Genomic DNA, 27,835 nt, shown 5'->3' with positions numbered 1-27,835 from the left:
GATCTATTTTTATTTTTCATCATTTAATATTTTGTTGATAAATTTGGCCTAATTACAGCTGTTGTGTATCGTCTTCCACATTTAGTCATTTAGTCATTTCACACGCCCTCATCGTGTACCATGTAGCTTATTTGGTACTTCTCATTACTTCTCGTTCAGCCGTTTGGAGTGTTAGTTTCTGTTCGAGAAAAGAAGGGACTTTCCATCTGTGCAATATGCATTTCTACTATTCCACAGTATGAGACTGAGCCCATTACATATAATAAGAACAGACTGTCATCTAGTGGCCATATGAGAAACGGCATGCACACCGATAAGAAAATCGACAAGAATATTGACTCGTCCAGCATTTATTGCAGTGTTAAATTAGCCTTGTATTTTCAAAAAATATTCATAAATTATGTAACTATTATAAAAAATAATTTGTCCATATCCTTTCCGGGTAACTACAGCATTTCTGGAGGCCCTTGCAGAAAGTGGAGAATGCTGGTGGACATCAGAAGAAGCAGGCACAGTCAGGGAGATCATCCTGAGAGAGGTCAGACACAGCCCACAACACGGTCTTCACCACCAGCCTCTGAATCTCGTACCGAACCAGACGCTTTCTCTCCGCCTTGATCTCCTGCTCTGCCCCAACCTCCAGTTTCCCATCCTTCACGACCGACAACCTGTATGACCCCGATTGGTCGCTAACCCGTGTGGAACCAACCAATTGGCTGATACCCAACATGACTGGCCCGTCCTCGGACGCCATTCCTTCCGGCAGAGCCGCCAGGTCCCGCCTCCTCGGAAGAGATTCCGGCATTGGCGGGCACGGGTTGCGAACGATCCTCCCGCCGTCGATCGAGGACATGCCCAAGGCGAAATCTGCCCAGGTGCGCATGAACTGGAACACCTCCACGGAGATGCCCTTCTGGGCCAGGAGGACGTGTTTGCTGATGTTGCCGCCGCACTCCGCCGCCAAGACATCCAGAACCTGGTTCAGGACCAGCCCAGTCAGCCTCCCAAACAACATCTCATACTCGTCCTTGGTGTAGTCCTCCCACCTGGCGATAGACATGCATACGACCACCTCAGCTATGATGTGCAGAACACGCAGCGACCACATTGGACCACAAGGCGTCAACGCCTTCTCTGACCAGCCTGGCCGTTCTCTTCACACAGGTCAATGTATTCATGTCTTAACACTTAGATTTGACCAAGTAGATGCTACTTCAAACAATAAAGGGTTCTTCAGTTTTTCATGGGGCAAGACCACCTAAAAACCAAGGCTACAATTGAGTAGAACACGGTTTATATGTCTCTCAACCAAGCAATCAGTCACCCTACATCTTAAAGGACCACCAGCTAAAACAGTTGAATAGAACACAGATTGTAGGTCAATAGTAAGTCGACCTTTCAATCAATCATCCAACCAAATGACCAGCCAGCCGGCCTACCAACCAGCTAACCAATCATCTATCAGGGTGGGGGACAATCAACCAACCAAGCAGTCAGCCAACCTACCTTTTAAAGGCTGGTGGCATGTCAGGGTCCCTGCGGCCGGTGATCAGTGTGTTGAGGTCCACCAGGTGGCCTCTTCCTCGGTAGCTGTTGAGGACCATCAGCATCTCCTCACACACCTCACTGATTAACTTCATGGCCACCCTGAGCAAGACGGCTGGGATGCCCGTCATCTGCTCCAGGGCTGCCATGGTGACGCTGCTCTGTTCCTCGGGGACAGGGTCGCACTAGGACGGAGGGACAGGAGGAGGCTGCGGTTTTAGGGTGGGGAATCTTAAGAGTTGACGTTTATTTGCCATCTGGGACAAGTACAGATATGTTGAAATGATTGGTCTTTCTAATCTCAACATTTCCTTGCGGTCTGTCCTCGTCAAATACATCTTCATTCTTCAGCTGAACATTCTTTGCAGAAATATGCAAACCATAACTTCAAAATGGTGACAAATGTTGCTCGTGAAACTGTATCGTCTCACTTACAATATGCCAAGTCCAAGTGACAGGATTCCCCGAGTCTGCTCGTAAGGATACTTTAACTTCCCCCCCAAAACATGTCATTTGATGACTAAAGTATTAGGTTGTGATGATTCAAACATTCTCTTGAAGAAGGGCCGTGATGCATGTACACGTGTTATTGACAACAGGCTGTTTGGTGTCTGACCTGGAGAGCAGCTGCCTCTGGCTTCTGCACACCCTGAAGAGGCCTCTGCTGTGTCCCTTCCAGCTCTGCCCCCACCGGCCCCCCATCGCTGTGTCCACAGGACCACATGAGAGAAGGTAAGAGGTGCGTGTGTGTGGTGTGGGTGTGTGGGCATGTCGAATACATGTCTGTGTTTCTGCTTGTGCCAGGAGTCGTTTACCTGGAACTCTTCTTAGACACGGTGTTGGCTCCTGTTTTTTTCTGCGGCTCACGAGGAAGCCAAACATATATCAAGTTCAAATCAGCAACTATATTTATTTTTTGTTTTGTTTGGATTTGAATATTTGTTATTGTGGTTACTTTAAAAAACACCTAGAATTGATAGGCTATGAATAATTCTGAATGTGTGTTATTGACAGTTTTGTCTTAAGTGGTTTATCATTAGCGTCAAATATGTTTACTATTCTCAGCTAGGTTTTTAATCCTACCTTTCTTCCTCTTTTTGACATGGCTGCTATTCTGCCTGTTCTCGGTGAGTGGGCATGTGAGTGTTCTCCCAATCTTTCACATCAGAGGCCTTGACAACACATCGGTGTGTCACAATGCATGAGGGGAAGAACATTCCAGAGCACGTATTACTTTGTTTTCAAAGAATACTGAGTCGTCATCATCATCCCCATCAACATAGAAAGTACTGTACTACAATACTACTATAACTCACATATATGACCTCTGACATGAATGTAAAAATAGTCAGTTAAAACAAATACATTCTCTTTTCACCTTTTATTTCGTTTTTTTTTGTAGCCTTACCAGGGGCAACACAGCAACTCAAAGACCAAACGACAAGTACACAGAGACAAAACAGAAAGTTGATAATTATCAGTCAAGTACGAACAGAAAGACGTCATTCACCCGCTCATTCCTACACTCGACCGTCATTGAGAGAGGACAGTGCATATATTTTTTACAGCTGACATGAGTGGTGTCACAACGCGTAGATAAGTACAAAATCTAAAGAACAGCGTGGAAATAGCAAAAAACAAAACTAAAACATTATAATCTAGAATCTGTACAATATACAGTAAGATACTGATAACTGTCCTCTATACATTTGAAAAAAGGTCTGCTTTAATCTTGGATTTGGACAAGGCACCGTGATATTCTTAAACTAGCAAGTAGGAGTGTGTTCTGTGACAGTTCGGTAAGAGAATGTGTGTGAAAATTGAATGTGTTGACGTTTGAGAGGGTGTGTGTGTGTGTGTGAGAATGTTTGTTTGCGGACGTTTAAGATGGGGTGTGCGCATGGACGTTTGGGAGTGTATGTGAGTGTTTGTGTGTGTGTGGATGTTTGAGAATGTGTGTGAGCTTGTGTGTGTGGATGTTTGAGAGTGTGTGTGCATGTGTTCACAAAGAGTGCCTCCCTCCTCCTCAGTCTCCTGCCCCCTCACCCCCTAGCGGGGGGGTTGAACGCTGTGGGCCTGAACTTCATCTCAGTGAAGGGGATGGAGAAGTCCTTTCCTTTCCAGGCCGTCCAGATGACTCCCTAACACACACACACACACACACAGTCATGGAGTTACAACAGAAACTTGCTGTATGACTGTATTGACCTGCTATTAAGATTAGGCCTGCGTAGCAAATGGTGATGTAATGGGATTCAATCCCTTTCCATATTTACCCCTAGATCAAAGATTTTCTTTGTCTATTCAGTCATACAGCTACACATTGTGGTACTCTGGTAGGGTTAAGTAGTGATTGACGAGAAAGTAGGTTGCCTCGATAACTCCTAAACTCAGTTAGCCTTAAAGAGTTTACCGGCTGATGCCTAAATTTCACTTCAACCAATCCCCTGGCGTGTGTATAAACCGCAGAATACAATTTGAAGCCGACCGGTGTTTACCTGGTGGTTCTCAGTCACCCCGTAGACGCCGTTGAGGTTGGCCTCGTGACAGTTCTTGTACCACCAGCCCCCCCTGTAGGACATGGCACACACTGTGATGGACCAGCGGTTGGGGTTGTAGTCTTTGGTGGAGAAAGGCTGGTCGCTGTGGTAACTCATAGAGTCTCCTGTTCAGGGAAAGATGGGATGGAGGTAGTTGGAATGCGGGGATGGAAGATGGGATGGAGGGAGAGTGGTAACAGGAGAGGGAAGATCGGTGGGAAGATGGAAGGGAGAGTGTGAGAGAGACAAGGGATAGGGAGGGAGGGAAGATAGGAATAAGGGACATTGGGAACGGAGGTGGGAAGAGGTGAGGAGGAGAAAGAAAACCATCAGATCCATTCGAGTGTACTGGGAGGCAAATCAAATGCACCCCAGTTGCTCTGAAACACTTTCACAGTCGCTGAGCTACGTGACGGGGACACGGATGCGTCTCACCTGCCGTGCCGGAGTAGCCCGACACCCTAAGAACGTACTTCCTCTTCTCCACCGAGAAGGAGGAGTATTTGGCGTAGACAGCCTCAGACCCCGTCCTCAGGTCCACGCGCAGCGTCATCGGGGCCATGCTGGTCAGGATGTACAGGTTCTCGTTACCTGGGCAACGACAGACGGATCACCAAGAAAGCTTTAAGTGTTTAAATGAAACGCTGGACCACTAAAGGAAAAGGGGACAAATACTACTTGGAATGGACCAAATCCCAATTCATATTTGAGTATATGGGTATATATTTGAGCACACATGAGTACTATGAAGTGACTGCCTGTGTTTGGGTCGAGCCCTCCTTGATTTGACACAATGTTGTGATGGATGACTGGCGGCAGAGTCTCACCCAGCCAGAACTCGTTGCTTAGCTCTCCAAAGCCGGCACCGTAGGTCTTCCTGTCTCTGAAGAAGTCTGTACTGCCGTCCCTCCTCCGCTGGAAGACCTGAGATTCACACAGACACACACACACATTGATATATTCCTTGTACATTTCCTCTTTCCTGCCTGTGTTACACTCAATTGTCGATTCATTCCTTCCTCTTACCCTCTCCTCCTCCCCCCTTCATCCTCCTCTTTACCTTCTCCACTGCTTCTCTTCCTTATTTCCCTCCCTCCTCCTTATGGTACTACTCTCTCCCCCTCCTTCTCCCCCCCCCTCCTTCCCTTCCTCCCCTTCCTCCTCGTATCGTCAACCCCCTCATCCTCTTCATCCTCCACCTCTCCTTTTTCTCCTCCCCTACCTCCCCCTCCTCCTCTCCCTCTCCCCCTCCTCCTCTCCGTACCGTCCATCCTCCCCCGTCTGTCTCCATGTCACAGTAGACCTGCAGAGGGGGGCCCTCCTTGCCCTTGGGGAAGATGTCCACCTCCCCAGAGTCCAGGATGCCGTTCAGCAGCTCCTGGGAGCAGTCGCTGGGGAAGGGGAAACGCAGAGTACCTGGTGGGGGGGGATGGAGGATGGAGAGAGAAATCTTTCAGTTTTTTTCTAGTTAATCAGCCCATTGTGTTGATTTGAATTGATTTGATTGGAGATGAGAGCAAGGAAAAGAGAGGGAGGGAAAGGGATTAAGAGACAAGAACATTTGAAGTCAACTTAAACAGTTGTGTGTGTAGTGAACGGATTTCATGTTTTGATTATTGATTGACGGGCATCACATGTAGTGTTCAGTTTGTAGATCAACAACACATTGATTATTAATGAATGAATTCATCATCAATTAACATTGGGGTATAATCAATCTTTGAGTGATGATGGCCTTGGGGTCACATGATATAGTGATACTGAAGTCTGGAGGAGTGACACATCCTCCTGAGGGGCAAGTACCAGCAGGGAAACAAGGCTCAATAAGCTCATTAAGCTCAATCAGGGCTCTGAGTTGGTCCTCTCAGGAGCCAGAATGGAGGAATGTTACTTCCCCCAGGGGGACAGGAGCCAATAGGAGGACAGGATAAAAGGTCCACATTATTGAGCCGAATCGGGGCTGTAGTAAAACAGCTGCTACCCATTGACACACAGGTAACTGTAGCAACATATGAAGTACCCAAGCTTCAGGCCTCGGTACAAAAAGAATTGCCCTGCTCCAAAAACAATATAATGTCCCAGAGTTATGGTTTGGATCTGGCTCCAGGCCAGGTGATTCCCCCTTATGGCCCTTGTCTGAAGAGCTTGCCTGTAGTGAACTCGGTGGAGATGGTGGAGGTGTAGCGCCCGCCCCTCTCCCCCTGAAGCTGCACCGTGTACTTGGACGTGGGCCTCAGCCTGGTCAGCTTGTACTCCGTCACTGTGGGGTCAAGGGTGACTTCCTGTCCAGACAGGAAATTCAGGGAGTTATTTGTGTGTTATTTTTCTTTTGCCTTTTTGTTTTTCTCCTATGGGGTGTGTATTTTTCTCAGCATCCCCGCCCACGTTGGCACCTTAATCTCCTGGCCCTCTGTAAAGTAGGTGAGTTTGTAGCTTCCCACGGGGGTGGAGGAGGCCTTCCATGACACCAGGGCCGAGCGAGGGGTCACCTGGCTGGCCTTCAGGTCCCGCGGGCCCTCCCTGTCTCCTCCAGAGCCTGAAAGAAGAACCAGGAGAGGAACCAGGGGAGAAAATCCCCATGAGCACACCAGCACACGTATCTGCTCTGTAACTCATAGTGTATGCTAACAACATTTACACTAATGTTGTTGTGACGTAGAGTTTTCGTGTGTCCACACTTCAGTGTAGGGTACTCTGTGTGTTTGTGTTCATCTACGTCCCCGTCCATGTGTGCGCGCATGTGTGTGTGTGCTGACCGCTGGAGGTGGTGAAGGTGGTGGAGGCCTCAGAGCTGCTGACGTCCCCCAGCTGGCTGGCGATGGTGACGGTGTAGGACGTGGAGCCCTGCAAGCCCTGGAGCTGCTGCTCCGCTGCGTTACCCGATACCTTCACTGTCAGCCCGGGACCTGGGGGAGGAAGGAGAGAGCGGGTGGGGGGGACGGGGGGACGGGGGTAGGAGACAGAGGGAAGGAGATGGGTGAGGAGGGAGAATGCAGGGGATAAGGAGAGGAGGGAGACAGAGGGAGGGGATGGGGGGAGGTGGAGTGAGTGAGTGAATGAGTGAGTGCGTGAAAGAGTGAGTGAGTGAATGAATGGAAAGGTGAGGAAGTGAGTGGGCACTTGAATCGATGATGAACGGACGAATGCAAGTTGCAACATTTGTGACTCCCTAAAGCAAAAAGGATACAACACTGTGGCGACAGCTTCAAAACTATTTGGCCTCACTGCCGTCCCAAAGTCTGCTGTCGTAATGTATCCAGAGGCTTTTACCTTTCCCTGTGCCATAAATGATGACGTAGCGGTCAACCGTTGCCAAGGCAGGTCGCCATAGCAGCAAGGCCTTGGTGTCCGTCACGTTTATCGCCCTCAGATCCGTTGGTGGGTCTGGGACTGACACGGGGGAAAGTGGAGGATTGGGAAAAGAGAGAGAGAGTGAGGGAAAGAAGGAGGGAGGAAAGGAAAGAAAGACAATCAGTCAACCCAGAGTGAAATCACACCCCTTTGATTAGTCAAAAAGTCTGGCAACACATATAGGAATCTTCATTCAAGCTAAAAAGTGTTTTGAAACACTGCAGTTGAATCCCTTTGAGAGAATATAAAAATGCTTTCCCAGATCCTGCACCTGCTATAGCCATCAAGAGAACACAAGACTCTTATGAACCGCTGAAACACGCACAAGAAAGTTAGAAACAAAGAGAACAAAAAATCACGAATACTACCCAGTTCTAATGTATTTAACAGTGTTTGAATGCTCAAATGCAAACTAAACCGAACCCCCAAAAAACATGACATTTAAACTCTTGAAATTTAGCTCCTAGGCCTCATCCACATAGACCTACTGACAATCATATCAAACCTTTGAATTCCGCAGCAAAATGAGATAAGAACGCTTACGTGTGGTGACAAAGTCATTGATGGGGTCGCTCTCGTCCAATCCGAGGACGGATATGACGCTGACCTCGTAGGTGGAGCCTGGGGAGAGCTTCGCCAGCCCCACGGTGGAATCCTCCGAGCCCACCGTCACGGATACCGGCTCGCCTGGAGAAAAACAAAATGGCGTCCTCAACATTATAGACTGCACCAGGGACATAGGTTTCATTAGACATGTGTCACGCACTGAAAACAGCAAATCTGACCCCCCCCCAACACACAAACCTTTCATCAAGAAAATTGTATTTAACTGACACATTCTCAGTTATATATAAAAAGCTGTCCAACTCACATTTGATAACAAACCACCCCTGGACTCACAGATGGCATTCAGCATTTTATAACGGCATTGAGTGAACAGAGAGCTCAACCATTCTGTACATGCATACCATCCACCTGTAGGCAGCTACACAGCAGGTTTTAGTGGGCATCTGGGTGTCTTTAGTGGTTGTCTGTAAGCAACGGAAATCTTGATTTTGCCGAATGAGAGGAATGAAACACTGATGTTCAAGACCTTCAGACTTCAGCATCTGCGTGCGCTGGCTTCCAGGAGAACGTTCCGTTCTTCTGCTTCTGGAGAACCCTATAAAAACAACCTAGACGTTCACAAACATCCGTGATGGCGCTCACCGTCCTGCGTGTGGGTGTAGGTGACCTTGAAGCCACTGACGGAGCTCTTGGGTCTGGTCCAGGACACTGTCACCGAGTTCTCTGTCACCTCGCTGAAGACCAGGTCAGACGGAGGCTCGGGACCTGGAGGAACCCGCGGAGGAGAGGAGAGAGTGAGGGCAGGAGGGGAGGGAGACGGATACAAAGGGAGGAAGGGAGGAAGGAAGGAAGGAAGGAAGGAAGGAAGGAAGGAAGGAAGGAAGGAAGGAAGGAAGGAAGGAAGGAAGGAAGGAAGGAAGGAAGGAAGGAAGGAAGGAAAAATGTATGGATGAACGGAAAAAAAAGTACAGAAGACATATAAAGAAAGAGAGATACTCATTTTGAGAAACAGGGAAGACAGAGACCTGGAAGGAAGAAACAAGTTACTGAAGTAGAAAGAAGACCAGAAGCATTCATGTAAATGATGGAAATACAATATTACAGGCCTACACAGGAATCTGCTGTGAGGTATGTGCAATCCATAAGTATGTACTCAATATCCATACTTATTTAACCATACTTTACTAGTAGGGCTGGGAATGTGTGTGTATATATGTACAGTCCAAACATATATACAGTATACACTGAGCTGCATATACAGGGTTGAGACAGATGCTGTCAACTGTTAAGGGATGGTGTTGGATCCTGAAAAGCAGCAGGGTGGAGATGAAGTTAGCAAGACATTTATCTGCTCAGCAAATTCCTAAAATCAAGGAGGGCACAGGAAATAGAGGTAGTAAAATCAAGCAACATAATTCAAGCAAGGAAACGTCTCGATGGTGTTGAAAGAGGAACGTATGTTTGACACGATAATAATTTGACACACAAATAAAGCTGAAGCAAGGTGGAAGATAATTAATATATTAAAGAAATTTGAAATGTTTGTTGACAGATTTTCAACCTTGAGTGAAAAAAGTATTGAATCCTCTGAAAACAAAAAAAAACCTAATAATTAAATAAATTAAGTGTAATGTTAACAGTAACTCCTTTTATTATCCAGAAAAAAATCTAATGTGAAAAACGTAAACTCATAGGATTAAAATCTGCACATTTCGCATAATGAGATCAGGAGTAGAACAAGTAAAACCGTAGGGACCAACCATGGTCTTACCCTGGGTTTTTGGGTGAGCGATGAAGTGTAGTCAATGAAGATGGCTGACTGAAAGCTAACCCTGGATGAAAAAGGATCAGACCAGCTATGAATTGCGTTTTTAGTGGGAATGACTGTGATTCTCAGGCTGCTTCATGAATATTTAGATGACCTCCAATAATATTCATGATTATGACATAATGTGCCCCACACCTGGATGTGTTGGCGTTACCATATTTGGTCATGTGTAAAACACAGGCAGACAAGAGCTGAAGGATGTAATTATGATATGACAGTAAAGTAGCAGTGTCTTCCCCTGTACATATCTGAAGGAATAAATCTGTCAGTTGAAATCATGGACCACTGTAACCAATTTGCCTGTGAAGCTGCCTGCATTTCAACCATGCTTCCAAAATGGATGCCTCACATTGCAGTTCAACCAACATTGGGGTTCAATGGGTTAAGAGGAAATACAGCAGTTCAGTACAGAAAATGTTACAGTTGACTCATGTTGATATCATTAACAAAGACAAAAGACAGGGAATGTCCAACCAAAAGAAACGGTTTATGATGTAATAAGCAGGTGATGGCAAAGATAGAAACCCAATGACTGTAATACAAGAAGTTACAGTTTCAAGAGTGTGGCGGCTCTTGAAGAGGAACACCAAGCAGCTGTGAGATAGCTACACTTCACTGTCCTGTAGCAGGATGTAATGTTTACTGGACATCTGGGTCTTTCTCAGACCAGAAGAGAGTTCTGGACTGAAGAGTTAAAAGATCTTTGTTAGATCTTGAATAACAGTAAAAAGCAATTCAAGATGGAAGACGGTGACTCTTCCCATTGTTGTAGGCTGTTAGCTGTGCTGGCTTGTGTAGCCATTAGTTGTGCTAACTATCACACAGTACCTGTGCTGATGACCAGTCTATGTACTTTGGAGCGTATGCCAGGTCCCCTCCCGACCAACCAGAGGGAGAAGCTGGTCTGGGAAGGAAGATTCTGGAACTGGAAGGAGCGGGCAGACCCAGGAAGGACCTTGGAGAATTCTTTCGCGCTTCCCGCATCGCCAAGTTTAGCTGTGCCTCTGCTGTTGCCCCTCTGAGTTTGGAAGACATCACTTTTTCCTTCCTTTCCTTCTTTATCTTTGCCCTCTAGAACGTTGCTTTCCAGATTTTCCTTTAGATTTTCGCTCTCTCCCCCAATTGCGTCTTCCTCATCTTTTTCTTCACTCTCTTCCTTGCTAACCCCCTCAGACCCACCCTCCTCCTCCTCCTTTACCCCCTCGGTCTCCTCCCGGCCCTCCGGTTTTCCGCCCTGCTCTCTCTGAGTCACAACAAAGTTTTTGTACACCCCCTCGGGAGCTCCCCAGACCAGTGTAAACCCCTGTGAGGTCACGTCCTGTACACCCACGGAGTCCAGAGACTTCCCTGTGTCCTCAGCTGTGGTGGTGATGTCAGACCCCAACGCTTTCTTCATGTCCTCACCACCTCTCTCTGAGTCCAAGTCATCAAGATTCTCGATCACTTTTCCCCTCTCCTTTCCCCCATGACCCGGTTTGGAATCCAGGCCCCCGTCGCTCTGGCTGTTGTTGTTTCTTATTGGGGTGTGACCCTGTGATAGATCACTGACTGGGGTCTGCTTGCCCTTAAAGGGAGTGTGGGGTGGAAAGGCAGTGTCTGTCTCTGTTTCTGTGCTCCTTCCACCTTCCTCTTTTGATTGGCTGGTTTGGATACCGACAACCGTGCCTTTGGCTCCATTGGATGGTCTATGTGGGAAAGGTCGGCGTTGGGGACCTCTGTGTGGATGCTGAAGATGTCTGAGATTTGGACGAGTCCTGTTTTGAAAGAAGCCAATATTTGGCTGTGTTCGGTTCTGAGACTGTTCCATACTTGGGTGTGTTCTGTCCTGTTCCATGTTTGGGTGTTTCGTATCTTCCGCAACATTTGGAGGTGTCTTGTTTTTAAGTAATCCAATATTTAGACGTGCACCACCCTGAATTGGTCCTGTATTGAGTTGTGTCCTGTTCTGAAACGTGCCCATATTTGGCCGCCGCGGTCTTTGTAATGGACCCATATTTAAACGTGTCCTGTTCTGTGGCTGTCCCATATTTGGGTGCTGGCGGCGAGGGTAAGTTCCCTTAGGATTTGGGCGTCTAAAAAAAAGGGGTTTGCCACCTCCTCCCTGAGGTCTTGACTGAGTTCCTCCAGCTTCAGGCGATGCCTGGGCAGCACTCTTGTCGCCCACTTGACCTTGACCAAGCTCTCCCACCCCACCCTCATCGCTCTCTGCCTCCCTGCTAGCACCGACGTCTGTCACGTCAACCAAATGCGATCTCTCTGAGGTAGAAGAAGAAGAAGATGATGACGAAAATGTGGATGATGAAGTTGATGATGATAAAGATTCAGATGACAACATTGGCTCCCTTTCCTTCTCTGCATCAGGGGGGAGGTTTGTCGGATGTGACGGAGTCGAGGAGAGCGTGGATCGATGGGAAAGTTGGTCCGTGGTTGGTTGACTTACAGGGGTTCCTGTCATTGATTTGTCTTGTTTTGCTTGAATTGAAGAGGAAGAGGATTGTGAGTTGGAGGAAGAATCTGTTAAAGGATAAGATGGGATTGGATAAAAGCTAGGGATCATATGTGTAGGACAGTCTGAGGAGTGTAGTGAAGAATCTTCCTCTGATTTTGTCAGTATGTCAATCAAGTTGCGCTCCAGAATTTCGGTCTGTTTTACATCTCCTGTCAGAGATAACGTGCTGATGCCGACTTTTGGCACTTTCTCTGATTCTGGTTCCCCATTCACTGTGCTACTCCCTCCTGCATCTCCCTCCTGCTGCCCTCCAACCATAATATGTGTCACTTTAAGCTTTTTGAAACATTTTTTGCCATTGAGGTGTGCAGTGGAATGATTTCCCCTCAGCTCTGTCCTATTAGCGAACTTCTCTGAACTGTCTCTTGACGGATCGTTGAAGTCTGGAGCGACTGCCTCCTCCTTAGAACTGGAGCTCACATCAAGCTTTTCTGAATGGAGTCCACGAGGGACAGCCTTCTCAAGATGGCCTCTGTCAGGATGGGGCCCAGTCTTTTGTCCAGGACCGTCTTCCTCTTCAAAACTTGTCTCCTCCAGGTTAGGATTCTTCACTGTCAAGGCCAGCGTCCGGTCCCCTACCTGTGGATGTTCTGGCTTAGAGTCTCCGGTTCCCAGGGTCTTCCTCTCCTTCAAGCCCGCCTGCAGAGGCCTGTTCATGGGCCTTCTGAGAGGACCCAGCCTCTGTCCAGGCCCCACACGGGTGCCATTTTGTCGTAAAGAACCCACAGTGTTGGGTTTTCTGGCTGGTGTCCATTTCTTGCCTGGTTTAGATATAACCCTATCTTTGGTGTCGGCCAGTGGCCTGGTACGGGCAGTCACGGATGTGCCCTCTCCAGATCTGTGCTGAACCGTTCCTCCAACCATCTCAGAGATGAGGTCACTTGCGTTTCCCCGCCTCTCTTGTGCCCCCAGCCAGGGAGTGATGGCAGCGGAGATGGTCGTCTGGTGGTGGGTTTTCACTTCCGGGTCCCCTCCCTCGCCGACTTCCTGCTGGGGGATTACCTGCGTGGTCACAGTTTCCATGGTAACCCTGGATATTGTCTTTGTAGGCTTCCCTAAAAGTGTGGAGCGAGTGTTTTTGAATCAAAAGATACAGTAGAATGTTTTTGTTGTTGTATATCTTTTTTTGCATCCAGCTACAAACGGAAAATCGTTAGATCCAAATAAGAAGACACAAAATATGTTTTGTTAATCACTTAATTATTAAGTGTTTTGATCAAATCTATGTCTTTGCATTAAATCTACTGCGTGTGGTGACATTAGTGCAATAAACAGAGCAGCTGAACGGTATGTTGACACCTGTGGGAAAAAGTGAAAACATGAGTAAAGTTGGTCATCAGCTGAAATATTGAATCTTATGAGTTAAAAGTTCGCTACTGTTGGCAGGGAAGAAATGAAATATTGGATTAATGAGGAGATCCGCTTTGCTTCTAGTGGATTCTTCTGCTTATAAATCATGTATTTCCATTTTAACAATTTTCTGTAAATGGTTTATTATTCCAGTGGAATGGATCTGATTCATTGATTGAAGAAGGTTTCCAGACTCATTAAGCCTAGTTGGATCACACTTCCCAGAAGCAGAGCTGGCCCTGAATGAACATTCACATTGGCAGGGACTGGCAGGTCTCTCTTTCTCTCTCTCTCTCTCTCTCTCTCTCTCTCTCTCTCTCTCTCTCTCTCTCTCTCTCTCTCTCTCTCTCTCTCTCTCTCTCTCTCTCTCTCTCTCTCTCTCTCTCTCTCTCTCTCTCTCGCTCAATCTCTCTCTCTTCTGTTCTGTTTATTCTCTCTCTCCCTATCTGACTCTACTTTTGCTTAGTTTCTTCTCGTTCTGTTTTCCACCCTCTGAATTGTTTTGACTTCATATTAGATGCTTCCTATAAACGTACACAAATTACAGTTTTTCACCCACAGCCTCTATTGATGCAGTATAACTCACCTGGCGTTGCTTGGACAGTTGCTGGCTTGCTCTTGCTCCTCCCCCTCTCTGCCACGAGAGTGATGTCATAGAGGACACCTGGCACCAAACCGTCAATCTGGGCAGAGTCTCTCTCGGGAGGCAGGGTCAGTTCCTGACTGCCCTTAGCTGACCCGGCCGCTTCATTGGGTGTTACACTCAAGCGGTACCTGTCAATCTCTCCCTGTGACTGCTCCCATTGGACGACCACAGATGTGGTCGTCGTCTTGACAACATGGAGGTTTTTAGGACCAGAGATGACTGAGGGTGGGAGAAGGGACCAAGACAAAATATGTAATGAAATGAATATATCCCATAACTGAATAAATTAATCAGACACTTTACATGAAATACAAATAAATAATAAACGATTACACGTGCTCTATGTGTAGATCACGGGCCACTTAAACAAGGCATGAATATAAACTGGGATCAAATTGTCTTCTGAACTCACGTGTTTGGAACTCGGCGGAGCTCTCGCCTCCTCTCTTCCCTCCCACCTCTCCCTGGACGGTGACGGTGTACTCCTGGCCTGCCGCCAGCCCGCTCTGGAGGAATGTGCTCTGCTTCCCATCCACCTGAGCTGTAACCTGCTGGTCACTGTCTTTCTGTTTGGAGAACACAGGACCGGACCAGACTTGTTGTTAAAAAGGGTTGAGGAGGACGTTTAGGAAGGGCCTACACCGATGCCTTTGTTCTGTGAAACGGTAAACTGAGGTAACCTGTTTGTGGAGGATGTTTTTTTCTGCGGACACTACAAACACATTTGAAGTGGGCCTTGAGAGAAGTCCTAGTCTTAAATGTTGACAGATCAGGTCGGTTCAGGACACAGATGTTTTATCCTTTCAATTAGAAGCAGTAATTAGGTGCTACAGACTCTGTCGTTTCTATGTTGACCAGCAGGGGGAGGAACTGAACTAAACTACATATACATTTAGTCATTTTAACATTCAGTCAAACTAAACAACAGAGTACTTCAGTAGCTGCATCACAAACCCCAGCCTCAGTCACTCATAAATCCTACAAGGCTTCATTAGGAAGACCACTTTCCAGATTCTGTCATTCCACTCAATTTGGTTGTGAGAAACCAGATGTAATACAGCGTTTGTTAAAACCAAAAACAATATCAAGTTGTCATTATTCAATTTATGTATTGGAAAGCTCTGCATATTTCCAGAGTATGTTTCCGGAAGGGTTTGCTCATTAACTCCAAATTGGGGCTGCTCTCCAACAAATCGTCCTTTTTGTAATATTTCATGCTGTGGAATGAAATGAGGGCCACCCTGGTTGCCAGGTTAGTCCAACGTTGCCAGGTCGGTCCAGCAATATATCAAATGTAAGCATCAAAGGCCATGTGAAAACAGTGCCAGTGTGTCATTTCCTGCTTCTAGACTGGCTCAGGAGTTTTCTCACATCTGTGTTTTCTCTCTCTGTTATCGTTTATCTTTCCAAAAAATCTTGGTGGTCAGTGTGTTGTTTACAGGTTAACCGTCAACATTGTTGGTCTGTAAACAATAGAAGATGTGTGTGTGTTTCCCCCCTCCCTCCTCCTGTGTGCGTCCCTACAGCCGGTCAGTGATGTCATGGCCCTGGCAGCGGCCATGTTTTTGACAGTGTTTACATCTGGCCCTAGCAACAAGCATCGCACATCTGCATCCCCCCATTCCCCGATCCCCCGCCATCCCTCCCTCCCTCGCTCGTAACTCTCTCTTTCCCCTCTCTCTACATTCTCTCTATCTCACTCCACTCCTCTTTTTTCTCTCTCTCTCTTTTACTAGTTTCTTCCCTGTCTTTCTCTTTCACATTCCTCTTTTCTCTCACACGGTCTTCCACCCATCTCTCTAATTGTATCTCTTTGTTCTTCCCCTCCATCTTCTCCTCTCACACCTCACTCCTCTGTCCTCATCGTGTCTTCATCTCCGGTCAGCTGTTCTGTTTTAGTCCCTGAGCATCCATCTTCCTCCTGCTGGTCCTCCTCGTCCTCCTCACACCCTCTAATAGGATCCTCCGGGACGACAAACTTGGGCTTTTATTGTCTCTCTTTCTTCCCTGACGACTCTGTTTCTCCAGTTGTTGTTTTGCCGGGAGGTCTTTAGAAGATGTTGTGGAGCCAATACTTGGAGACCAAACTGATTTTGTCTCTGGCATCTCTCTGCATCGTGCATTTAGTTTCCTCTTTCACTCTCCTTGTCTCGTCTTGTCTTGTTTCTCTCTCTCTCTCTCTCTCTCTCTGTCTCTCTCTCTCTCTCTCTCTCTCTCTCTCTCTCTCTCTCTCTCTCTCTGTCTCTGTCTAATTACTCTGTCTCTCAGTCAATTTCACTCTCTTTGTCATACATGAGTGAAACTTTACATTTAGTTACGCATCAATCAGTAACATCAGAATGAGATTACTAACAGTAAAGCCGAGTTTTGCCAGCGGCACCTAATTCTGGAGTCCCACCATATGAAAACAGCTCCACCCTTCAGTCGTAGGGCCAGCATGGGTTTAACCAGGCACAGCAGCACAGTCAGAGATGGAATCTCCTTATCTGACTACATAAGATTCTGTCATTTCAGCCTTACATTTAACATGGGGTCTGACCTGAAGCATGCATTCATAATTTTGTATTAATGAATGATTAATTGTAATTGTAAAAGAAGAATAATTAAAAGGAATGTTGATATAAATAAATATGTATAACTATTACATATAAATGTAAATGTGTGAATCAGTCACACAGGACTGGCCTCTCACCTGGACACTGTTTGACACAAATCTAACGTATGGATCCCTGTTCACTGTAATGTACCAATAGAATGTCACTCTCCAAAACTGTGTACAGACTGTACATATTGTTATACATTTAAAATCATAATGAGACTTCGGCCAAAGTACAGCATTGCAACTCAATAACAATTCACCTCGGCAAGTGGTACCAACATGAACGTTGTCTCTGCCATTCCTAGTAGGCCTTTCATTTTTTATGAATAACTGACAATGGAATGCAAATTATGTGTGTTTCACAAGGGAAATGTACAAGAGAAGGCCCATTCAGTCTAAATAGAAAAACTAGCAAACAGTCATATAGTGTGGCCCATTGAGTTTATGCTGCAGGGTTTTTAGGCATTGTAGAGAATGATGTTACGCAATGGGTAATTGTGTCTAAGCGATTGTGAAAAACTGTAGTTCAGTGTAAACCATATTAGCAATATTGTGTAGGAAAGAAACTAAATGTAACGCTCCTTAGCATCGTCCCGCCAGTTTACAGACTGAGGTGTTTTGGGAAAATAGTACTTCAATAGCCACAAGAGATACTTCTATCTATAATTCCTTTGTTTGTGTGTGTGTCTGTGTATCACTGAATCAACTAACCAACATCTTAATCATTGTCTGCATCACAGGCACTGCACTAGTGTTCTCAACGAGAGACACAAGTGGTAGTTCTGGCTCATTATCTGTTTCTATTGGTCCTGAACCAGAGTAAACTGCTATTGTAGATGTTGTTTTTAGGATATTAACAGTAATATACTGTTGAAACAAACGCCACCATCCTGTCTCTGACCAGGAACCTTAATTAGTATCAGGCCTTCCTTCCAGCCAACCTAACTCTCTGTGTACAATTGTTCTAAGTGCAAATCTGTGAAAAAAACTACTGAGAATACAAAAGCAGCTTTCAGTGTAATGACTAGCACATGACTCAGCGCCTGGACGCTCACTGGAAATCATTTGAATCATATGGGACACCATCTTCGAAACGATCGGTGTAGGGATCTAATCTCTTTTAGACATTGATTATGTAATACCAAAGACGGCAGGACAATGTCATGAAACAGACCCACACGCCAAAGTGCTGCGCTACATAAAGGACATCCTAACGCGTGTGTGTAGGTGTGTGCGCGTGTGTGAGTGTGGCAGCCCTATCTTATGTTTTAAGGCTCCGTAACCCAGCTGTGCCGCACCGCTCCACGCCAGTGTTGATCTTCAGGTGCGTGTGTGACGGCGACGCGAGCATGGCAGGGCACGCGCCGTACTGCCCTCAGTCTTCAAACAGAGCCTGTATTTACTGAGTTGACAGTTCGTTAACGCCAAACGCACTTAAAACGGCGGCCGGGGGAGAGAGGAATTCCTCTGCTGTTTCTCTTGGCTGGAGGCCCCCTAGCCTAGCTAGGACGTTTATAGAAACCTCCATTCCTGTCATGGTCTCCAACGGTCCGCGGAGGAACCCCGCTCACTTGGCAGAATGTATTTTGTAATTTCTCGCTGTTTGGAAACTCCCTCTTTATAAGGCTGGGTGAAATTAATGGCTGGGCTGAGAGAAGCATGGCGATGGTGTGAATTAGGAAGCCAAGAGAGCTATTCGTCTGCCTGACACCTGTGTGTGTGTATATATGTGTGTGTGTTTGTGTATGTGTGAAAGCAAATCATATCTCCATGACATATATTTAGGTGTGTGTGTAAGCAACTATAAATTACAGCATGTGTGCGCGTGTGTGTGCGCGCGTGTATGTGAACATGAACGATGTATTAGAGCATCTATACTATTGTGTGCACTTCTGTGTTCGTGTGTGTGTCCATCCACGAGTTGTGTGTGTTAGTGTGCGTGTGTCTCTGTGTGTATATGCGAGCATCTATATATTATGCGGGCTTGTGTCCATTTGTGCATGTGTGTTTTGGTGTGTGTGTAAGCGTACAACATATCCATCACAAGTGTGTGAGTGTCTCTGCATTTATGTGTGCTCCGGTGCGAGAACAGCTCTGGCCTGCCAGGAAGTGATGCGTTTGGAACAGCAGCTCCGCCCCCCAGCTGGGCCGTCAACCAGCGCTCAGGAAGGATCTGGAAGGACTGACAGAACTTATGCTATTTGGCTCCGATAGAGACCACTGAGGTTAGAGAGCTGCATTGGCTTCTCTCTCTCTCTCTCTCTCTCTCTCTCTCTCTCTCTCTCTCTCTCTCTCTCTCTCTCTCTCTCGCTTTCTCTCGCTCTCATCTCTCTGAGGTGTGAGAGCTGCTTTGCTTGTCTTTCTCTCTTTTTCTCTCTTTCTGTCTCCCTTTCTCTATTCATCCCTCTTTCGCTCTCACTCTCTTTTTCTCCATCGCTTACTTTCGCATAAATGTGAGCTACATCCTCCTCAGTACATAAACACAAGGTTCAACGCTCTTTGGCAAATCAGAGAAGTCCATGTGGAAGGTGAGCTGTGCTTCCAGTTTAGATAACCCCGTGGAGAGGAGAGAGAAAAGAAAAAAGGGAAGAGAGAGGCAACATGAGAGAAAAAGAGAGTGAGAGAAATAACTGTTTGCGTGACACTTAGACTAAGCAAGGGGATTCAGAATTACAACACATCTAACCCACACACACCAAACTCCCTAGCCAGAAAGGCTATGTGTTTTTCTAGGACCAGTTAGTCATTTCCGACTAAATTCAGCCATTGTTGAATCCCTATGGGGTTCCAAAGAAACATTTTAGAACAATATTTAGATGGGCCTGTCATGGAAATAACACTCAAGGTCCAGGATGACTACTCAACATGACCTCTGCGTCTGAAATGTGGGCCCTAAAAAAGTTCTTCTGGGAACCAAGACTCAGGCCTTGAGAACAAACTCCTGTTTGTCTTGGTGACTGTCCATCTCTCTCAACGACTGCACCTGCTGTGTCAACAGTTGTAAAGTGGTCGAGATGGTTTTCAAGTCTCATCTCTGGTTCAGAATCGGTTTGGAAACCTGAGACCCTGACCCTTTGTTGAATAGAAAACAGTCGTGTGAATGTGGACATGCACATTAATGTCAGCCCCAGCATGGGTTTTCAGGCTTTGTCACCTAGTGTGTGTGTGTGTGTGTGTGGTCCTCTGTGTGTGTGTGCGTGGTGGTGTATGTGTGTTTGTGCATGGTTGTGTGCAGCTCTCGACTGGGACTGAAAAACGGCCTGGGACTTTGAAACGCAGACCTGCCCACGACTGTGTATTATATATATATTTTGCATTATGCCGCGGCTGTTTAACCGGCCGTTCGGGAATTCTCCCGACGGCCGGTCCGACCCTGGTTGTGTGTGTACATGTGTTTGCGCATGGTTGTGTGTGTGTGTGCGGGGGTGCATGTGTGGTTGTGTGTGTGTTTGTGTGTGTTACCTTGCTGGTGAAGGTGATGTAGTAGGTGTCATACTGCACAGCAGGGGGGGTCCAGAACAAGGTGACGGAGTCCTCCGTGATATCCTTGGTGCTGAGCTTCGACACACCTGTCATGGCTACACATATACACACACATGCGCACACACACCCTCGCACACATGCACACACGCGTGCACACACACAGGTACACACGAGTGCACACACATGCACAGAATGCAGACACAAGGTAAGGTAAAGTTGTTGGAAACCACCGGATACATGGCTATAACAGTGACTCATTCAGCAAGTGGCTATTACTGTACAGAAAGCTACTGTTTCAGTGAGTGACATTACAGGAATGCGATGCATTTAATAGCATGAGCTTGACTGGTGTCCAATCCACACTATGGTTTATATTACCGTCGGTCTCAGAAGAAACAATGTTTTATAGCGTGACTCACCGGTACTGCAGTCTGCTCCGGTGAAGCCGGCCTCACACTCGCTACAGTCAGGTCCGGTGAACCCACGCCGACACACACACTTCCCCCGCACGCACCGGCCCTTGTTGTTGCAGTTACCGGGACAGGAGCTTTGGGAGCAGTCGGGTCCGGTGAAGCCGATGTCACACACACACTTGCCGTTAACACACTTGCCTTTGTTGTTACAGTTACCGGGACAGGCATTCTGGGAGCAGTCAGGTCCGGTAAATCCGGCGTCACACACACATTTGCCGTCCACACACTGACCCCGGTCGCTACAGTCACCGGGACAAGATTTTGTCAAACAGTCAGGACCGGTAAAACCGGTGTCACACACACACTTGCCGTTAACACACCGACCCTTGTTGTTGCAGTTACCGGGACAGGCTTTGGTTGAACAGTCAGGTCCGGTGAAACCAGTGTCACACACACACTTGCCGTTAACGCACTTGCCCTTGTTGTTGCAGTTACCGGGACAGGCTTTGGTTGAACAGTCAGGTCCGGTGAAACCAGTGTCACACACACACTTGCCGTTAACGCACTTGCCCTTGTTGTTGCAGTTACCGGGACAGGCTTTGGTTGAGCAGTCAGGTCCGGTAAAACCGGTGTCACACACACACTTACCGTTAACACACCGACCCTTGTTGTTGCAGTTACCGGGACAGGCACTCTGAGAGCAGTCTGGTCCGATGAAACCAGTGTCACACACACACTTGCCGTTAACACACTTTCCCTTGTTGTTGCAGTTACCAGGACAGGCACTCTGAGAGCAGTCTGGTCCGGTAAAACCGGTGTCACACACACACTTGCCGTTAACACACCGACCTTTGTTGTTGCAGTTACCGGGACAGGTGGTCTGGGAGCAGTCAGGACCGGTAAAACCGGGATCACACACACACTGTCCGTTCACACACTTGCCCTTGTCGTGGCAGTTGCCGGGGCAGTCCGACATGCTGCAGTCAGGCCCGCTGAAGCCAGGGAAGCACACACACTTCCCGTCCTCACACCTGCCCTGGTCACTGCACTCGTTAGGACACTCTGGGCGTGTGCAGTGCGAACCTGGAGAGAGGGGGGAGAGGGAGGGAGGGAGGGAGAAAAGGGTGGAGAGAGGGAGAAAGAAAGGGGAGAGAAGTGAAAGAAGGGGGGACAGAGAGAAAGAGAGAGGGTGAAAGAGAGTAGAGATAGAAATGGAAAACATGGGAGAATGAGCGAGAAGGGGGACACGAGAGACAACGAAGGGAGAGAGAGAGATGGAGAAAGGAGAGAGATGTGAGAGAGATGGAGAAAGGAGAGAGAGAGGTGAGAGAGATGGAGAAAGGGAGAGAGAGAGGTGAGAGAGATGGAGAAAGGGAGAGAGAGGTGAGAGAGATGGAGAAAGGGAGAGAGAGAGGTGAGAGAGATGGAGAAAGGGAGAGAGAGAGGTGAGAGAGATGGAGAAAGGGAGAGAGAGCGGTGAGAGAGATGGAGAAAGGGAGAGAGAGCGGTGAGAGAGATGGAGCAAGGGAGAGAGAGAGGTGACGGATACAGAGAAGGGACGGAGAGAGAGAGGTGACGGATACAGAGAAGGGACGGAGAGAAAGGGAGAGAGATTATTTTACACAAGTACAGTCATTTCTCCCCAGTAGGGCCTTTTCCTGAGCTTCTTACACTCCTCAGTTCCTCGTCTTAACTGCACCATGTTCTACGTGTGACGTTCTCATCTTTACTGCATAATGTTCTGGTCCACTAGGGATACAGAACAGACGGGATGAACCCTCCCTCTGGTTCTGAATGTCCCCTGTCCTGATTCTGAATGTCCCCTGTGCTGGTAGAGGGCTGGAGGGCTGGGAGAGGCTCTGAGCTCATCCAGGCCAGAGACTGGTTGGACCAGCCTCTGTCCAGCACTCACCCCGTTAGAGGAGTGTGCGCTAACGCCGCTTTGCTAACCATCAATTAGATCATAGTTGGAGCTCGGCTGAAGGCTAATAACTAATGGATGTGAACAGGATTGAGCTCAGCTTTTGGGCAAATGGCAGTTTTTACAGCAGTGTGTAAGACCTGGTTAAAGCGAGGGCGGATCCTGAGTGTGTGTGTGCACCATTTGTGTGAGGATGGCGTGTGTGCATATGCATGTATGTGCCTGTGTGTGTGTGTGTGTGTACGTGACCCAGTTAAAATGCTTGAGTCATAGAAGGATGACCCAACAAAGATGCATTAGTTGGATTCAGACATGGCCATGGAATGATGTAGCTCATACAGAGTGTCATATTTGGTCTGACAACAGTCTTGTAGACTGCGTAAGGATAGTATGATGACGGCAGACAAGAAGATTCTGTCCCAAAGCATTAGTCCCCCCTCTCTTGTACAACCCAACATTTGCAGTACCTGTGGTCTCGTGTGAGGTGATGTTAGGTCCAGAAATAACTGTGGATTATCTCCAGTACCTGTGCTGGACTGAGAGGTGTGTATTACTGTATGTGTATGGTGTTCAGTACCTGTGCTGGACTGAGAGGTGTGTATTACTGTGGGTGTATGGTGTTCAGTACCTGTGCTGGACTGGGAGGTGTGTATTACTGTGGGTGTATGGTGTTCAGTACCTGTGCTGGACTGAGAGGTGTGTATTACTGTGGGTGTATGGTGTTCAGTACCTGTGCTGGACTGGGAGGTGCAGCATCCCCCCTCCGGTCCTCCACACTTCTCCCTCAGCTCCGACACCTCTCTCTCCAGCCTCTCGATGCGAGCCTTCAGGGCCTCGAAGTCCGCCTCGCACCCGCACGACCCCGAGCCGGACCCCGAGCTGGGCATCAGCCGGATCCGGTGGGTAAGGATCAGAGGCGACCCGGGTTCCAAGTCTAGCTCCTTGACTCCTCCTGATTGGCTTGAGTCAGAGGAGTCCCCCATTTGGACACACCCTTCAGAGATTTGCACTTTGATTGGCTGGCTGGCATCCCTGGGTGACCTTTGAACCCCGGTCTGCAGGAAAGAGTCGGGTGAGGTGAGGAGGGCGGGGCTTGCCAGGAGAAGGAACAGGAAGGGGCGGAGCAGAGGCATGTTTTTGACAGGAAAAGGGAACAAGTCTTCAGTTAAAGGGAAGGAGGAGGGACTATCGTCTTTATCGATTGAGATGTCGCAAATGGTAGTCCTCAAAGTGATTGACAGCTATGTAGGCCAATGGAGAAACTGAAGGGTAGATTTGTCTGTTAGTCAAGGTATGTTTAGCACAGGTGAAGAGAATCTCTCTTCTGATTTGTCCTTATTTTCTAGGTACTCCCCCTTTGTCTTCGTCTCTGTTGTGTCCACAAGGTCTGCCTTTACAGGAACAGCAGACAGTTAGTCACACTCACAACCTGGATTCACATTACCACAGCAAAACCATGATTTTGGTACACAATTAGCACAAATAGGCCATTAGTTGTTTATGGGCCAGCACAGCAGGTCAGCATAGACTCGACATGGAAAGAATACGTTTGCTTCGCTTTGTATACTTGAAAACCAGCTCAGTTTTATGTGACCCAAAGCTTCCAGGTTTCCTACCATTACACCTTCCCAGTCAGTCCATCGGTACCCCAGGCTAGTCTGGAGACGAATCAAACTACAGCCCTACAGACTTGTAAATGTATTCTTAACTTTGCCTCATAAAGGTCCTCTTTTCTCAGGATAGTCAGTTAACAGATTGTTATTTACGTTGACGACGTGACTAGCGCCAGTTCTAGGATCAATCCAGGATTTGAAACCCTTGCCCCAGACAGAAATATTATGCCTTTGAGCTGGTATTTGAACCCTTGAACCAGATAGAAATATAATTTCTTTAAGGTAAGATTTCAACCAGTGCACTAAAGATACTGAATATGATTTCTTTGATCTGGGATTTGAGCCCATACTCTGACTGATGTTTAATTAATTTTAGGCAGTAGCTATAACTTTTACATCAGACAATTTAGAGCACCTATTTACTCAGTCAACCCACAAACCAGACCCTCTCTTCTCTCTCTCTTTCTCCATCTCTTTCTTTCTTTTTCTCTTTTTTCCATTTCTCCCCCCCCTCTCTTTCTGTCTCTCTATCTCTCAATCCTGTAATGTGTTCCTAACATTTGTGAACAGCATAACGTCATGCTTCCCCAAAGAGGGGAGCGGAGTGGGGGAAACAGACCTACAAATAAATAAATAAATATGTAAGTGTTTGGTGATTGAAAAACAAGGGAGTTTTTAAGGAACCGTAGTAAAAAGAAAGGAAAGAGGAAACGAAGGAACCGTGGGGGGAAATGACAACAGGTTATTCAATTTTCGGTAGCAGCGACCTGGAAAAAACTCGTAAATCGCCTCTCTCCGAGGATTGGTCGTCCTGTCAACGAGAGGAGACTCACAGACACTCGGAACTCTGGGATAGACTACCGCTGTCCCTCTGAGCTACGCTACATCCCCCCTCCCTCCCACCCTCCTTTCATCCCCACCCCCTTTCATGACCATCTCTCCTCACCATCCCCTTTCTCCTCTCCTCCCATGGTCCATCTGTCCTCTCCTTCCCTGTCTCTCCCTTCCTCTCCACCACAGCACATCCCTCCTCTCCTTCCCTGTCTCTCCTTTCCTCTCCACCATAGCACATCCCTCCTCTCCTTCCCTGTCTCTCCCTTCCTCTCCACCACAGCACATCCCTCCTCTCCTTCCCTGTCTTTCCTTTCCTCTCCACCATAGCACATCCCTCCTCTCCTTCCCTGTCTCTCCCTTCCTCTCCACCACAGCACATCCCTCCTCTCCTTCCCTGTCTCTCCCTTCCTCTCCACCACAGCACATCCCTCCTCTCCTTCCCTGTATCTCCCTTCCTCTCCACCACAGCACATCCCTCCCCTCCTTCCCTGTCTCTCCCTTCCTCTCCACCACAGCACATCCCTCCTCTCCTTCCCTGTCTCTCCCTTCCTCTCCACCACAGCACATCCCTCCTCTCCTTCCCTGTCTCTCCCTTCCTCTCCATCACAGCACATCCCTCCTCTCCTTCCCTGTCTCTCCCTTCCTCTCCACCACAGCATATCCCTCCCCTCCTTCCCTGTCTCTCCCTTCCTCTCCACCACAGCACATCCCTCCTCTCCTTCCCTGTCTCTCCCTTCCTCTCCACCACAGCACCTCCCTCCTCTCCTTCCCTGTATCTCCCTTCCTCTCCACCACAGCACATCCCTCCCCTCCTTCCCTGTCTCTCCCTTCCTCTCCACCACAGCACATCCCTCCGCTCCTTCCCTGTCTCTCCCTTCCTCTCCACCACAGCATATCCCTCCTCTCTTTCCCTGTCTCTCCCTTCCTCTCCACCACAGCATATCCCTCCCCTCCTTCCCTGTCTCTCCCTTCCTCTCCACCACAGCACATCCCTCCTCTCCTTCCCTGTCTTTCCCTTCCTCTCCACCACAGCACATCCCTCCTCTCCTTCTGTGTCTCTCCGCTCCCCTCCTCTCTCTTCCTTTGCTCATCTTTCCTCTCCTCTCCATCCCCGTTTGTCCTTTCCACTCCTCTCCTCGCTCATCGCTCATCGCTCGTTCCTCTCCTCCTCTCACCCACCTCCTCTCTTCCCATCCCCGTCAAACTGTAATAAATCTCTTAGTTTACAGTCCTCATCGGCTCTGGAATACCACAGCAACAATACCTCCCACACCAGCTACTCTCTTCCAGAGAGTCAGATAGGGAGGGAGGACAGGAGGAGAACCAGTGGAAGAGGGTCAAGGAAGGAAGGGGAAAAAACCCACAACAGAAATCACCTTCTGCACTTTGAAAGTGTCAGGACGGCTACTGTTCCACTGCCTCAACCTCTACGACTGACAGCCAAGATGATTTTAACACCGTGTTTCTGGTGTGTCTCAGTCCTTCATGGTTTTACTGTGTGCGTCTGGAACTGGGATAGACCAGGCAGGTCTGACATCATTCCACAATTACCTTGTAAATACCTGTCTCTGGCGGCTGCTGGGAGCACTGTGGTTGGAGCGCTCTCAGAGGAGGGTAATAGAAATGTCAAATGTGCCATAAACCGTTTCTTAATCACTCGGCATCCTTGAGCTTCATCCTCTCCAGTCCAGTCTCACTGTGTCTCCCTCTCTCTCTTTCTCTCTCTCTGTCTCTCTGTCTCTCTCTCTCTCTCTCTCTCTCTCTCTCTCTCTCTCTCACTCACTCACTGTGTCTCTCACTGTCTCTCGTTCTCTCTCTCTCTCTCTCTCTCTCTCTCTCTCTCTCTCTCTCTCTCTCTCTCTCTCTCTCTCTCTCTCTCCCTCTCACTGTCTCTCTTTCTCTCCCCGGGTTTGTGTCTCACAGTTTCTCTCCGTCTCTCTCTCTCTTTGCATCTGTCTGTTTATCTCTCTGTCTCTCTCTCAGTCTGACTCTGCCTTGAAATCAAATTTCCCTCACATCGAAAGACGTACCCTCTAGAGCACACAGGCGAAAGCTTACAACAGACAAACAGTCGACAAACAGTCAGATGACAGTTGATCATGATGACAGCATGTTTTCCTGTGGCAGCACCACTGACACCCTGCTAAGCTTTATTGGAGACTAGACTAGACAGACACCATGAAACACACTTCAGACCATGATCAAATGATTCTCACTTCAAATCCAGATATTATAAATGATATCCTAGCCATAGCAAAGTTTCTGCCACAGTTGCTTCATGAACTCATTCTACCACCATTGTCAACTTCAACATGCCGTGTGAATACATTCTACCTTGTCCACTCCAACACGCTGTGTGTATAGATGTGCACAGACAGGATGCTCAAGTCATTCAATCCACTCAACTCATAATAATCAATAATACATATTGCATAGATGGATCAGACTTTGTCTTGGTCAGTTTAGTGATGCAAGTCTTGTTTCATGTTTGAGCAGAAGCATTGCCAGAATAGAAAATAGAGCAGAGTGGTCTTACCTGTGCAGATCTCCACCACCTCTGATCCTCTGTCTGTCTGTCAGTCTGTCCAGCAGGCACTCCTTCTCTCTTGTCTTAAAAAAGACCTGATTGACTGACC

At 47.6% G+C, this 27,835-nt stretch overlaps 2 protein-coding genes and 1 long non-coding RNA gene across 5 annotated transcripts; 1 reads left to right on the top strand and 2 right to left on the bottom strand.

Moving 5' to 3' along the window:
- Positions 1–412: 412 nt before the first annotated feature.
- On the bottom strand, positions 413–2,762 carry LOC124467101. The gene is made up of 4 exons (XM_047019232.1): positions 2,681–2,762; positions 2,162–2,277; positions 1,507–1,730; positions 413–1,046 (listed from the first exon to the last, which is right to left on the bottom strand). Exons 1-4 carry the CDS (start codon positions 2,760–2,762, stop codon positions 497–499), a joined length of 972 nt encoding a protein of 323 aa, XP_046875188.1. The 3' UTR covers positions 413–496.
- Positions 435–3,173, top strand: LOC124467116. 2 transcript variants are annotated; one of them, XR_006956036.1, is made up of 2 exons: positions 435–538; positions 2,145–3,173. It is a non-coding gene; the product is annotated as an uncharacterized LOC124467116 (long non-coding RNA). The 2 variants fall into 2 exon arrangements; XR_006956037.1 differs by lacking the exon at positions 435–538 and adding an exon at positions 1,723–2,021.
- On the bottom strand, positions 2,912–27,835 carry LOC124467080 (tenascin-X). Of its 2 annotated transcripts, XM_047019195.1 has the most exons (18): positions 27,736–27,835; positions 23,483–24,143; positions 20,838–21,914; positions 20,398–20,513; positions 14,749–14,902; positions 14,277–14,555; positions 10,660–13,395; positions 8,646–8,768; positions 7,980–8,123; positions 7,356–7,475; positions 6,842–6,991; positions 6,479–6,621; positions 6,235–6,367; positions 5,350–5,501; positions 4,913–5,009; positions 4,521–4,676; positions 4,044–4,210; positions 2,912–3,686 (listed from the first exon to the last, which is right to left on the bottom strand). In XM_047019195.1, exons 2-18 carry the CDS (start codon positions 23,883–23,885, stop codon positions 3,588–3,590), a joined length of 6,249 nt encoding a protein of 2,082 aa, XP_046875151.1. In that variant the 5' UTR covers positions 23,886–24,143; positions 27,736–27,835; the 3' UTR covers positions 2,912–3,587. The 2 variants fall into 2 exon arrangements, with proteins under 2 accessions (XP_046875151.1, XP_046875153.1); XM_047019197.1 differs by lacking the exon at positions 10,660–13,395.

This window comes from Hypomesus transpacificus, chromosome 4 (assembly GCF_021917145.1).
Source record: "Hypomesus transpacificus isolate Combined female chromosome 4, fHypTra1, whole genome shotgun sequence".
In the NCBI taxonomy this organism is placed as follows: domain Eukaryota; kingdom Metazoa; phylum Chordata; class Actinopteri; order Osmeriformes; family Osmeridae; genus Hypomesus; species Hypomesus transpacificus.
The sequence above is the reverse complement of the archived record's forward strand: the minus strand, read 5'-3'. Positions and strand labels throughout refer to the sequence as shown.

Coding starts and splice junctions, on each gene's coding strand:
- LOC124467101 (XM_047019232.1), bottom strand. CDS start 2,762: ATGTTCTTCCCCTCATGCATTGTGACACACCGATGTGTTGTCAAGGCC. Junction 1,731..2,161: donor CAGAGGCAGCTGCTCTCCAG/GTCAGACACCAA, acceptor CCTCCGTCCTAG/TGCGACCCTGTCCCCGAGGA. Junction 1,047..1,506: donor ATGCCACCAGCCTTTAAAAG/GTAGGTTGGCTG, acceptor GTCTATCGCCAG/GTGGGAGGACTACACCAAGG.
- LOC124467080 (XM_047019195.1), bottom strand. CDS start 23,885: ATGCCTCTGCTCCGCCCCTTCCTGTTCCTTCTCCTGGCAAGCCCCGCC. Junction 4,211..4,520: donor GGGCTACTCCGGCACGGCAG/GTGAGACGCATC, acceptor TTCCCTGAACAG/GAGACTCTATGAGTTACCAC. Junction 3,687..4,043: donor GGGTGACTGAGAACCACCAG/GTAAACACCGGT, acceptor TGTGTGTGTTAG/GGAGTCATCTGGACGGCCTG.